At 37.5% G+C, this 14,745-nt stretch overlaps 1 protein-coding gene across 4 annotated transcripts in view; it reads left to right on the top strand.

Moving 5' to 3' along the window:
- The window catches only part of LOC139452994 (protein mono-ADP-ribosyltransferase PARP14-like), a 75,928-nt gene extending 61,566 nt beyond the window's left edge, over positions 1 to 14,362 (top strand). For all 4 annotated transcript variants that reach the window (XM_071234622.1, XM_071234621.1, XM_071234620.1 and 1 more), the window contains 2 exons: positions 995 to 1,172; positions 2,941 to 14,362. In XM_071234622.1, the coding sequence (XP_071090723.1) occupies positions 995 to 1,172; positions 2,941 to 3,212 (450 nt within the window). In that variant the 3' untranslated portion in view covers positions 3,213 to 14,362. The remainder of the gene's footprint in view (positions 1 to 994; positions 1,173 to 2,940) is intronic.
- The last annotated feature ends 383 nt before the right edge of the window (positions 14,363 to 14,745 follow it).

The raw sequence follows: 14,745 nt of genomic DNA, 5'->3' as shown, positions 1-14,745 counted from the left end.
TGATTCGGTGAAACTTAAATATTTTGATAGGTCAACATATCTGGGATATGTTACGGAGGCTTGAAAGAAGATTTTTCTTCATGTGTGTGTTGTTGGACAATAAGATTGTGTGAAATGTGATGTTTGGCAATGAGACAGACAGAGATGAAACTCTAATTATTTTATTTATGAATGTCTAAATTGAAAGTGACTCCTGTAGCCTTGAGATTGTTTGGGTGCTGTTCTGTTCTATTCGGTGTTGTTTTGTTCTATTCGGTGTTGTTTCGTCAGTGGTTGAAGTGCTGCAATATAGCGCTGGGACTGACCCCGGTACCCTAAGGGACTACCAGGACCCATAGTTAGTCACATGATATATTGTTAATGACAAAAATTGTCTAAAACTCTATGGTTTCACTATAAGTCACTAGTGTTCCAATTTCTTTCTGACTGTGCACCCATCCCTTCTGTCTTTTATATGTTTGAATAAAGATAAAACTTCATGCAGTAAACTTCAGTGTATGCATGACCAGATCGTTTTACACGTGTATCTAAATACATTTTGCCAGGGCTACGATCAAACTTTTCCAAATCTGACAGTTTGTACCCATCTCTTGATATCCACAGCGGGTACCCAGGTAGGGTTTTGATACCTGGGTCGTAAATTTTGACTCGTCCCAGGCCTACTGCAAGCACATGTGTCAAGTCAGTCTATCACCCTTGAACATGACGAATAGTAGAATTTAAGTCCAAATGAAAACGCAAAGCTATTTATTTCTACTGGTTGCTGATGGGTCATTGGAAAAACAGTTTCCAAACCATAATGTCACTTAACCATGTTGTTATGTGAGTTCCTAGACTTATCATGATGTAACTGTCACCATGGTATTTATAGAATTATGTATCTACAGTTTAACAAACCGTGAACTAAATCGGATACAGGCCTCATCATGTTTGGAGTGAATGCTCTTGTTCTATCTTTCATATTATGTCGTGTTTGATTCTTCTTGTGTTTTAGGTTGAACGTATTCAGACTAAGTTCCTATGGCAGCAGTACGTAGCCAAACAGCAGCAGCTCGACAGGCAGAACCCTCCTGGACATCAGAACGAAAGGATACTGTGGCATGGGACAGCACCTGATGCAATTCCTAGCATCTGTAAAGGGGGATTCAACAGGAGCTACTGTGGAAAAAATGGTAAGAACTTTCCAGTTATACTGCCATGTATATTATCTATTTGTCAGGTCATGTGGTTTGGTGAGTATTTTGATTTTGATCCAGCTACCACCTTTGACTTCACCTGTCCTTGATTTTTTATGAGTTTTCAACATTGCCTGTCCAACAACAAGGCCTATGAAGCTGTTGCATCAGTGATCTTAACTAGCTATGTTGTCTGTATATTGTCCAGGCATCGATTCACCATCCTACGCTTTGTGATACTGTAAATCTTGAAATTGACGTGAGCGTGAATTAAATTCGAAAAATGCGAGAGGTGTTTGTTCGCATTAATTAACTTCACATTTTGTCTGCTAAATGACTATCAACAATAAGACGGCCTCACTGCACACTTTGGATAGCCGAAATGCCAACTTGAATGTAAACACAAACACATTTAGTGAGGACCAGTTGTAACAAGTATATATATAACAATGTCATTCAAAGAATAGGAATTACACAATAGGCAACTGGTGAGTTATCACTGCTGGTGTCAAGAGTTCTTCCCACTTGTGTCAAGCTTGTTGACACCTTCTCCCCATATACCAATCAGTGAACTGTTGTTGGTTCAATTACTTTATTGCCTTTGAACATCCTTTATGCTCTACTCATAGCTAATACGCGGTGCTATTTGCTGTTTGATTGGATTAACATAAGGTTGGATTAAGGTAAGGATATGTATCACTCCCTGGGGATGGGGTTGGGGGAGTCACATTGATATTGAATTGCATTTTTGGCACCAGCACTTATATCAATTTGGAGAAGCATTAATTTCCAAATTTACAGCATTGGATGAAAGAGCAAAACGAGTTCAAACAGGTCAAAACTACAGAAGGCTGGCCTGCATTTTGGTCAAAATGAACGTTACACCTTTTGCTGGTCAAAGTGAAAACACCCACTGCCTTGTCAGTCAGTAAAATTCCCAAATTGGAATTAACAATTTCCCAATTCAGTGTCAAAACAGTTATGACGGTGGCTATGGCCTTGTAGAGATGACTTGTGTTTCCTGATAACAGAAACAATAAGCAGTTTTAATGCATAGTTTTACATTATTTCACTGATTGTTTCAATGTCACTTTATTTAGGAAACTATAAATAACATTAAAAAAATCCCAGTTTTGAACAAGATAATGATTATTTGCTCAATTTGCCTGCCCAGGGCACTTAGTTTAAAATCCCAGGGAAATCCATGAAGAAGGGTCTCTTTTTTGTGATGGACTTCTTAAAATGTCAATGAAAACATGAAATTTACAATAAAACGTCACTAGGCATGATGATTTACAAAATCAATGGTATTTGTGTACTGCATGCCGGACAATGTTTCATACTCAGAGATTAAAATTACATGTGTAATTTGTATCGTAAGATAAGCCGGAAATAGCAACCAGCTGTTCACATATTTTCTCCCCAATCCAAAGGTGATTTGGTTTTAAAAATACTCAATGTCATGGCCAATATCATAACAAGAAATTTCAATATAGGAAGACTGAAGACTTTGTATCCCTCAGACTAATGTTCGTTTCAAGTAAATCAAGTTAACCTGTGCTTATTGATAGATCCTCATAACAGACATTGTTTTGTAACCAGCCTATCAGTATATAATGCCAAGGTCAAAGTTCAGTTAACACTAATAATGACTAAAACAGGTTGTGAGCAGATATTGTTTGATCTGAATGAAATTATAGTTGTTGAGAGATGATGGATGGGTGTTCTTGACAATGACTCCTGACAAATGTATTTATCATTACAGCAATAGTACATGGAGATGGAGTGTACTTTGCTGTGAATGCAAGCTACTCCGCCTCCAGCACCTACTCTGTACCTGATCAGCAAGGCTACAAGTACATGTTCCAGGCAAGAGTGTTGACAGGCGTGACCACACCAGGTCAGCGTGGAATGAGAGTCCCACCAATTAGAGATCCAGCTAATCACATCAACTTTGATGCTGTCACGGGACCTGACATGTTCATCATATTCAATGATACCCAGGCATACCCAGAATACCTTATTACCTTCCAGTAATTCTAGTACATTGTAGTACTTTCTTGAAAGGTTGATGGCATGCAATTGTTAGTGATTTACGTACACTGTGATAAAGTTATAGTATCAATATTAATAAGTTTGATTGCAGTTTTTGCCATCTGACACACTGGGTCTTCATTTTATATTTATGACAATACAAAACACATGAAGTAACTAATGTTAATACTTCCTAGCGACAATACATTCTCCTGTATTAGTAATTTGTCTTATTATTATATGTGGTTTGCGTAACTACTTAAGTAGCCCCTGTAAGAGGGGCAAGCTGAATGTGTTTGCTCAAATTTGAGCTCTGCCACCACAACTTAGGACAGGTATGATTGGATGACCTTAAAGGTCAATGGCCCAGTGTGAACTTGGTATCAACAAGCCTGTACAAGATAACACAAGTATTTACAGATGGAATTTAACAAAACTTACTCATGATTTCTAAAGTGGGGTCTTGATCACATCAAATGTGTGGATGATTTCCATCTAAAGTCAAGGTCACTAGAGGTCAAATTATGAAACATGGTTCAAATTTCATGAAATTTCGGAAGTTATCAGTTAAAATAAAGTCAAAGTAACTAAAATGAAGTAAGTCAACACCTATCATATGTCATGACTGTGTCAAATGGCAAGGTCACTTTGAAGGTTGTAGACACATGAAATGACTTGTAAATAGTTTCATTCAGTAATTATTGTTCGTATGGTATGGATACCTTTTTTAACACAACCATAGTTGTAGTAATGATCTTGCATGTGATTGGATGATGTTAAAGGTCAAGGTCATTTGTTGGAAAGTAGATGTCCCTAAAAACTTGTATGTAGACAACGTCTTGAACATTAATGATTGGAAATTACAAAAAGAACTATTTACATGACCTCCAGAGATAAAGGTCAAAGTCATTGGACCCAGGAGTGTTTTTTAACTTTGTTGGGACTGTCTGTTTCAAATTTTTGCTGAACTAACAATGTGTTTTTCCTCAACAGAAGTGATGTTATTAAACTGAAAGTGATGTAGGTAGTCAAAATGGTTCATGATAATGTTTCTGATGGGAAGGCTTAAGGGAAATGGTGGTGAAGGTGCTGCTTCTGTTGTCGCATGTAATGCAAAAATCTTTCTAAATATTTGAGAATTGGCTTTCACTGTGACTGTATATGTCGAGGGATGTAGTGCTAGATCTATACTTGTGACTTCATGTTTACTCTTGACAGCCATCCAACAATCAGCTGTATCGTGGAATGAAATAGTTCCTCAAAATGAGAGGTGACGTGAGTATGTATGCTCAATTTGCTTTACAGGAACATCTGTTGTAGTTTGTTTACAAGTAATGTATTCAAATAAGGCCTTTTAAGAACTACCTCAGTAAGTCAGTCACAATGACAGCACGTCGTAATACATTTGCATCAAGTACAAGACGTCAAAATGGCTGACGCAAGAAATGAGACAGGAGATATTTCCCAAGTTGTTAATGAACCTGTGGCGGTTACATGTGTTGGTCATCACTGGTCAGTTGGCCGATCACTGAAAGGTGATTATGAAGATGTGTCAAGTAGATACTAAGGTAAATTCATAGATTGCTGTGGACTGTAACTGTCAGTCTAGACACTGATCGAGTCAATACTACGATAGTGGATGTGCATTTCTTTGTTTTGTTAACTAGGATGGGTCTATGGAGGATATTTGTGAACAATCATACAGTCAAACTCCCTGTTATTTTCTCAATGTATGCTAAAACACTGAGGTCAAGGTGAAAGGATCTCATTGATCAGAAACAATGCTTTTGTATGTATTCGTGCAAGGCAAGCTCCGACGTTCATACAGTTTGGCCCTCACTCTATGAAGGTTCATATGTAACGGAGTAACGGAAGTTTACACTCGAAAACGGAACAGGAAGTTACCTTGGTTCATACGGGTGTTTCTAACATCCAGGTTTTTGGAAAGGGATACTTAAGCTCGTGCGTGCCGCACAAGCGGCAGTCAGCGGCGGCTCCGGGGACAGGCTTGCTGGAATCTGTGCGCACATGCGTTCGGTATGGTAAGATAATTGTATTAGTAGTAGTTTGTTCTTTTTATTTGCTCAGTCACACCATTTTACATTTTTTGTTTTGTTTAGGTTATCATGTTTGTTATAATGGGATAGATTTAGCAGTAGTTTCTATATTTTCTGCTGGAATTTGTGTGCCAGTGTTGGTTAGGCTAAAGAGTTTTCAAAACTTTGGACCCGGTGTGTCGACCGAGTGTGTTAGATATGTTCGAAGACAGGTGTGACTCATTTCAAACATTTTCTTATGGGCAAGAAGTTCCTTATCAGGACCGATCATGGCTCATTAACCTGGTTGATGAGGTTTAAGGAACCCCAGGGACAAGTAGCTCGGTGGTTGGAGGTTTTATCTGAGTATGATTTTGAGATCAAACATGGACCTGGAGAGAAGCATGGAAATGCTGATGCATTGTCCCGTACACCTTGTCGACAGTGCAATAGAGTTGAAATTCTAGCAATGTCCATTCAATCTCCGTTAGAACAAGCACAACAAAGTGATTTGAGTAGCTTATATAAGGCCGTAGATCAACAAGATAAGTCTCTGGTACAACGCCCGTTTACAAAATTTGTCAGTGTATTAATGCAGCAATGGGATTCCTTAGCTATATTGGAAGGGGTTTTGGTGAGGAAGTTGAATGGTTCTAGTGTTAACCAGAGTGTGGTTCCACCTAGTATGGTTAAGGAGATTTTGCACGGAGTTCATAAGGCCGTAGCTGGAGGTGGACATCTAGGTAAAAGAAAAAGTCTGTCGAAGGTCAAGGTCCGATACTATTTGCCTGGTTGGCGTAAAGATGTATACTGGTCGATAATACTTCCATTGGTGTGTAGCCAGTTGTGTCTGAACTTGAAACCCATGTATACTGGTCGATAATACTTCCATTGGTGTGTAGCCAGTTGTGTCTGAACTTGAGACCCATGTATACTGGTCGAAAATACTTCCATTGGTGTGTAGCCAGTTGTGTCTTAACTTGAAACACATGTATACTGGTCGATAATACTTCCATTGGTGTGTAGCCAGTTGTGTCTGAACTAGAAACCCATGTATACTGGTCGATAATACTTCCATTGGTGTGTAGCCAGTTGTGTCTGAACTTGAAACACATACATGTATACCGGTCGATAAGTATGTCAATTGGTTTGTAACCAGTTGTGACCGAACTAGAAACACCTGTTTATCTTTTGATATTAGTATTTCCATTGGTTTGTAACCAGTTGTGACCGAACTAGGAACACATGTATATCGTTGCAAATACTTAAAATTGTAATAAATCAGTATGTGGAACAATTTTGTAGTTTGTCCCTTATTTAGGACTTAAGCATTACTCCCTCACTCAGAGTGCCACCCAAACTTGGAGAACCTCTTGTTTAAATTTTGTAAGCGTAACAAGAGTTTATGCAAACTCTTGAGGCGGGAATGAGTCTATAAAAGTAAATCGCTTACACATACTCCAATGAACTCACACAAAGTGAAGGTCAATTCTTAAATGTAATTACTGTGTGCTATTTTATGTTATATAACATCTTTTATAACTTTGTAGGCCTTTTGGCCAGACATTTGCGCTAAATTGTTTTTTAAATGTATTTTTTCATAAAAAATGTGTGACACTTCTTCTTCTTCTTCTTCTTATGTATGCTTGTGATGGTAATTGTTGATTGCTGTGTGAAATAGCCGTCTGCCCACTAGCCCATGGTTGGCAAAACATCCATCAGGCTATAGGTTATGAAATGTCCCTTGAAAACTGGCTACTGAAATTTTAAAAGTGGATCAAAATATAAAAGAAGTCAAAATTAAAAATCAATATTCGTAAAGAATCACGTTTGATAGGATAGGACTCCCCCATCCCCTTTCATCTTGTTTGTAATACTGTGACTGTAATACTGTGACTGTAATACTGTGACTGTAATACTGTGATTGTAATACTGTGATTGTAATACTGTGACTGTAATACTGTGATTGTAATACTGTGATTGTAATACTGTGATTGTAATACTGTGACTGTAATACTGTGACTGTAATACTGTGATTGTAATACTGTGACTGTAATACTGTGACTGTAATACTGTGATTGTAATACTGTGACTGTAATACTGTGACTGTAATACTGTGACTAAAACTGTGACTGTAATACTGTGACTGTAATACTGTAACTGTAATACTGTGACTGTAATACTGTAACTGTAATACTGTAACTGTAATACTGTGACTGTAATACTGTGACTGTAATACTGTGGTCAGGAAACATATTTTGATTTGTTGTAGTTCAAAGTTTAACCAATCACAAGCTATGCTACTTACCAAACTTCGACTGCCCCTGTCAAACATTGTGGGGACGGTGAACGTTTCCGCTTCTACTTTGGCAATTTGACTCTGAGTATGATCCTGTGACACGTCCAAATCGTCTCAACAATGTTGGGGATGGAAACCTGGCCCTGCTCTTTAGCCTAAAATGAGTCGTAAGGGGAATGGGAGCAAAATTGGGAGTCCGGAAAACAGGTCAGGAAAAGAAATTTCTTCCAAAAGATCAGTATGTATGATTGCTGACAATTTGGAAATTTTTTGCAATGTCTGTTATACATGCTATGGACCACTTATGAAAAATATTGCAAAGGACCATTCATCACAGATTGCAGTAACATAACCTGCAGCCATTTTTAATAAGTTTACTCTGACTATTTGAATAAAAACTAGATTGACGAAACAGATTGAGATTCAGAATATTAGATCAATACTATGGTACAACTACTATCTTGTCACTAGATTAAGATTTAATAGTAGACTCCTGTTTTGCAATTTGGGTTGACATTATTATATATAGTACTTTTTTAGAATTAAATTTCTGGGGGAAAAACTGCCTTGTTCTTTTTAAAGGCTAACTATCCTGTCTGACCAGGAATATTTTGAGGCAACTTTACACACTTGTTAATTGGTACAATTTCATCAGAAGCTATAAGGCTGACTACTTAATCAAGTAAGTCACTGAAATTTAATGTTTAATTTAATTTTTAATGTTTACCCTTTATAGTAATTATACAATCCTGAAAATCATTTTTGTTTCCTCTATGTCAACTTGAATGTTGCATGTTTAAGTAAATGCACACATTTTAATGCATTCTTGTATTTATTCTAGGGACATAATTTGCTCTTTGTTGTATTGTCAATTGTGTTTAGTCATGACCATACCACCTAGACTAACAGGATGTCATGAAGCAACCACAAAAACTAATTTCAAATATCCTCTGAATGTAGGGCTACTGAGACACTACTTTTCGGCAGATGATCTCAGAGCAGAAGTGGAAAATTTCCTAACGGATGAACCCGCTAGCTATGATATTCCAGAATTTCAAGTGGCTAACCATACCTTTTTTAAAATAATGGGTGATGATAAAAAGATAAGAATTAGTCTTCGTAGAGCTGTGAAACTCGCAAAACAAAATAAAATAATTTATACTGATCCAACCGATCCTATTTTTATGAATAACTGGACTCCAGTAGGAGGGACTCAATGGCTATCAGGAACATCATATATGCTTTATGGATGCTTCTTTGGACTCATACTTTTAACTGTCTACATGGGAATTTTATCAAGAAGGCTAAGTGTACTAATTTTGGCTTGTCATCTTGAGAAAGCTTCAGCTTCAGTTCTGAACCAAAACTCAGATAGGCGTTTTAGATGGCTTCCACCAACTCCATCTCCCACAAAGGCTTCAACCGATAATAACCTGGCAAATATAAAAGCAATGTTTGATATTAATATTCTATTCTATGCAGGAGTTTTGGTTATCTTTGCCATAGCAGTGTATATTATCATGAAAAGAATGAGAAATTCTAAGACTTATTTGGAAATAGAATTGGCTTCCAGAACTAAATGTACTCATGTTACCTTGGCCACGATTCCAGTTAGTCCACTATATATTAGAAGCTTAGGAACAAACATGATTCCACAATCGATCTCCATTACAAGACGATTGGTGAAATTTGACATGATTTTGTCATGGGGACCTAACAAACCGAGTTTGGTAAATACCATTACTAATGAACGTATAGAGTTACCCAGGAAGGTATCTCTATCATGGGTTAAGGCAGGTAGACTGACCAGAATGATGGATGAGGATTACATAGCAAGTGTTTCTCTGATACATGGGAACGTACAATATCCTATAGTTGTTAACGAATCAGGTAGACCTTCTGCTCCATTACCTTGCACCACTGCTACTCAAACCGCTGCTGTTAGGGATGTAAAATTAATTTATCCGTCAGTTCCGCAGAGACCAGAGAGCATTGAAATGTCACAGTTTTAGAAATCTAAGTGATCTCAGACATACTAGTGTCCTCTTGTATTAATGTTGATGTTATATTGTATTCAAAAATGTTGATTATACTTACCTGTATGCATAAATATATTGTATACAAATGTGTGTACTTATAAATTGATGACAAAATGTATTGAATTTATGAGAGAAGATATATCTGTTATATGTTACAGGTATAGTGAATAAGGTGCATTGTATTGCATCGCAGGTTTTTGTTGATTGTTTAAAAATGTATGCTGTATTGGTAGATGCAGATCTATGTTACATACAGAAATATTTGTGAGCAATTTTACTGATAGAAATATGTATGTTGTGGCATGTTTGATGTCTTCAATACTTGTTGATGGATCGTAACCGTCAAGGGGAACATTTGGTAATAACCTATATGCATGTATGTTCAGAAATGTAACATTAAGTTGATGTTGTGTGAAGAAAAAAAATGGTAATCTGTTGTATACGGTTTCCAATTGATGTGTTGCTAATGAAGCACGATACAGATACTGTAGCTATTTGCTTTGAAATAGTTAAAGTGACACCTAAACAAAAAAATGAATGTTCTCAACGTATATAATGTTGTTCCGTAGTCTACATACTGGCAAGTTATGCAAAAACCTAATCAGTCTGATTGCAAATGTAAATAGAACTGCTTGGCCGCAATCAGACTATACGCTTTAACGTGCCATGATAGTTTACGGGGGTTTGGTGTGGCTAGCTCGTACCCCGAAGTATAGTGCAATTTGTGATATCGTTTGCGATTCAAATTATCTCTATAGAATATGCTGCATACAATAACGCATATTTTGCTTATCGCTTATCACGCACTTGCTTGGCTAGTCACCGGTCGTTGACCACAGGGGTACACCTCCAATAGTTAGACGTCTGTGTAAGATATTGTTGTGTCTTACTATATATCTCAGTATTGTGAGTAATTATATTGTATTTAGTTATCATCAATTACCTATAGACTGAAAATGAACAGGAATAGGGTTAAGGGTGCTTTCAAAAATTCTATCAATCATGGTGAAACTGTCACCATTACGCAGGAGCAGGTGAGGACATGGGCTGGATGGTCCTTGTTCTTTGCACAAATGTTGACATTATACTGTGAAGTTGACATGCCTGAAGTACTTTATTTAGAGGTACCAGAACTGATAACTCCATATATTCATAAGGAGATTTTGGCAATCTTCGCTTATGATTTGAAGGAGCCTATTTTCGACAACCGGTTGCCAATCGCCACCACTATGAAAAATAGAGGGTACCGAAAATTTCAAATTCGACCCATAACCATGGTTATATATGGGATGTATTTCGGCTTCTTTGACATAGTTAAGTTGGGATTAGTCGGCATGTTGACACCGTCTAATGTAGGAGATTCTCTTATGATTTGTTATACTTCACCCTACCGAAGAAATTTGATGCCCTTCTTCTATGCTTACTTGCGAGGAGCTGGGTATACTACAGATCAAGTAAATAAATTTTGTGTATTTGGGGATGAAGGTAATTTAAACATCCAACTTAGGTTGCGGTGGACACCACTTGCCCACACTGATCATTTCCCTTTCCACAATACCTGGAAAAGGTGTGGATATTGCCTGGAGGACTTGCTTGATGTGGACCGTTATGCAAGTAAGGGCTACGAAGTGCAGCATTGTGCGTGGTGTAAACGCATGTACCATGCAACATGTGCCATGCATGTGTTGATTATTTCGAAAAAGGTTAAGTTTGAGCTAAGGGATAGTATTGCTGGCACATTAGGCAGGATGACAGAACAGGACAATTGACATTTGTTCGTTGATAGCAATAATACACTTCGGTGTGAAGTATGTCAGGTCAGGATGGATACTAACATACGAGGGGATATATCAGATTCTCTGGTACTACCCTATTTTGAGGCCCAAAGAAGGTCCGGGACTACCACCAGCTATGCTTGTGAGGTGGTCCGCAGTTTATTTCCAGATGGCATGGCATTTGGAATGATAGGGAATGAGTTTCAATTCCTCATTCCAGAACTCCAGATGGACGATCCTTTCGAACATCTCGACTTTTACGCAACCATATCCGAATATGAGTTAGAATTTCCTGACGCTTCGGGAAGTCAAACTTTTCACTATCGGACTTGTAGGGATGAGCAGCCTCATTCTACAAGATGGTGGAGAGCCGCTTTCCTCGTCAATTTTTCTCATTTAATGGTACATCACTGGCCTTTTTCAGACCAGTTCATTCGAGGGGGATTTTTCCCAATAAGACCAAGTCCACCTCCTGTTATAGTCCCTAATGTAATAGACAGTGACAGTGACAGCGAAAGTGACGCTTCGTCAGACTCAGGTCTACATTTTAGAGCTAACCCTGACGACTTGGACTGGTTAATTTAGGGAGGAATAAGGATATTGATGATAAGTTGTTAGTTGGTGTTGTACAATTATTGTGATTTTTCTGTGCCTGAAGGAAAATGCTCATATGTCCTTACATATAAGATCGAAATGTTAAGAAAATGTTTTTATTACCAATCTGCATCTACTGAAAAAGCGTAAATTTTACAAAGAAGAATTGTTTGATTATGCCTTTATAAGTCTTGGCATGTTATTATTCTCAGATAGGTACAACCCAAGACAGATCCTATCTGAGACATTACTTTGTAAAATTTTATTGTATTGATTTATCTGGTCCTCAGATGCATACATACACATGTTGTTACATATTGATATTGTACCATTGTATTTACATCTTATATTTTATTATCATTGGTCAATCGCATGGGACATGCTCTACAACGGGAAGGGCATGTATAACCAGGGTATTTTGGAAAAAGGGTTTTTAATATTTACTTAAAATGTAGTTTACTAAATTGAGCTTTTGGGTAGAATATGGATGCATATGAGAGAAGTGACCGTACGGGGTGAGGGCATAACCCCCAGGGCATATGATTATTTATTTTGCTTCTCTTGAGTAATAGAGATGGCTTTTCATTAATCTGAGGAAATTGGTAGAATATGGTCTTGAAGTGTAAGGGTCGGAGGGTCCGGATGTGATCAAATATTTCTGCAAGCTATTACTGACTTGAATGTCTAAATAACAAGCTTCATTTGAATCACAATCTTTTCGGCGCCTTCCAATCTGGCAGAGTATTGGGTTTACATCTAGGGTTGTTTAGAGTTGAGGGTATATTCGGTTGACCAATGAGTTAGGAAATTAGCTGAAGGTTTGGTTAAGAAGGGCTTGATAGAAAAACTGATTGGAACGGAAATTGGGGTTCATATGGAGGTGAGCGTTAGGACTCGTTTCACATGACGTCAAATAATATTTCGGTGGGAGGAGCAAAAATTATCATGAATAGTATTTAGGGAGTTGTCCGAGAGTGGTGCGGGGAGTCGGGAGCGTACAGCTGAACAGAACGGTTCTCTGTAGGTCTTGGGATCCCGAGTCAGAAAAGAAGTAGAGTTAACGTTCATCAGAAAAACCATCAGGCTCTTCAACCATTATCTAGGTATGTGTTGTATTTATATCAGGCAACAACAAGAACTTATCTGAGGACCATATGTGCGTATTTATGATTAACTCTATCATAAATAAAAAGGACTTGAGCAAACCATCTGACTTGTGATTTTGAAAGCGAGCTACATCATCCCTAGAACCAAGGAGTAGTTGATAGGTACAAGTGACCATAGGTAGAAGGGTAAAGTACCCGGAACCTAAGGTTACATAACTGCACTCGTGTCTGTCAGATACCATTGTTCTTACAACAAGTTGTTTCAAAACGTATCTAACGAGCAAAAGGCTGAAAAGTAATCTCCATAACTTAAAGAACCTTATGTTTTAAACTTGATGGGTGAGATGGTCACGTTTTTCAAAATGTGTTATGGAATCGTAATCAGGAATCAAATGCGGCTGCCAGAAGCTATTTGTGAAAATACAGAAAACATTTGTCTTAAACACCTAATTGGGATTCTGGTTTCATGGTGTCTGTTTTGCAGAGTCCTTTGCTTTTTGTTTTGTCAATCAACAAGGTGTATGAAATACACACATTATTCGGTCTATTGATGTTTATTTAAGATATAGAAATTAAATGTGCTGCTGGAATGCTTCATTTGTTAACCTGATTCAACTAAATATGATGGGCTTGTCAGATCTTTACGAAGAGATGTATTTGATTGGAGTAAAAAATCTAGCTGTCTTTATTAAGATTGGCCTGGAGTGAAGATAACCCCTTAAATTCAATACAATATACTCTTGAAACAAGTTCAAACATTTAATGTATCTAATAAATTACACTATTCTCTATTATTAACAGTTTCTATCCACTAATTGTGGATAAGTTCACTTTTATATGTGATCAGTTACTATGTTGTTTTATAACAACGTTTCTATTCTAAATGCCCGTATTGGAACAAAATGATAAGCACATGTTGCCACCTGACAACTAAAACTGAAAACCACAGTCCATCAGTTCATCTTGCCCGTAAAACACAACATTTTCATTTGTAATGTTCGTTTTGGGGCACTGTTTTACTGTTTCGTTTTTGCACACAGTTGTCCTGTCCATGGCCTTTCATGTGATACCATTGTATAAAGTGTGGCCATCATTTAATACTTTTCCTTTTATTCCTTTATTAACTGGGTGAGGTCGTTGTGTAATGCAGGATGTCAGTATTTGGCTCCTTCCAATTGTTGCCATTGTGAGCTACACGTGCCATCAAATAGGCAATATTGTATATATGTGTTGCCTTTATATCAACCTATGCTTTGTCTCTGAAGGAATGCTTTGTATAACACTTGATGTTTTGCTTCAATAAACTACGCTAGAATAAACTTATTGTGAATGTTATGTTTCCTACATTTTATCGTGCCAACGTTATTTTATACATTTTTCACAAAAAGACATGCGTTAGTAGAAGCATGCTTTGTTTTCAGAAGAGATCTAATAACTGCATTACGTTTGGGAGTGTTTTCTGTAGCAAAGGGGCTGTCTTTCCATTTTCATCAACATCGCCAAAGTGGACACAATCTTTATTGATAACAACTTCTTTGTTACACTGTAATCGCGACGTCATGGGGTTGACCCATATACGTTTAATCTCAGCAGCATGAGTATACAGCTTGGATTCCATAATTCCCAGGGAGTTCAGACTGACGACAATGAACGCATACAGATCGTTTGATCGGGGGAAAACAGAAGC

The sequence above is a fragment of the Haliotis cracherodii genome, unplaced genomic scaffold (assembly GCF_022045235.1).
Source record: "Haliotis cracherodii isolate W230 unplaced genomic scaffold, xgHalCrac1.p SCAF_9, whole genome shotgun sequence".
Taxonomy (NCBI): Eukaryota; Metazoa; Mollusca; class Gastropoda; order Lepetellida; family Haliotidae; genus Haliotis; species Haliotis cracherodii.
Note: the sequence above shows the minus strand (reverse complement) of the source record. Positions and strands in the feature narration are given on the sequence as shown.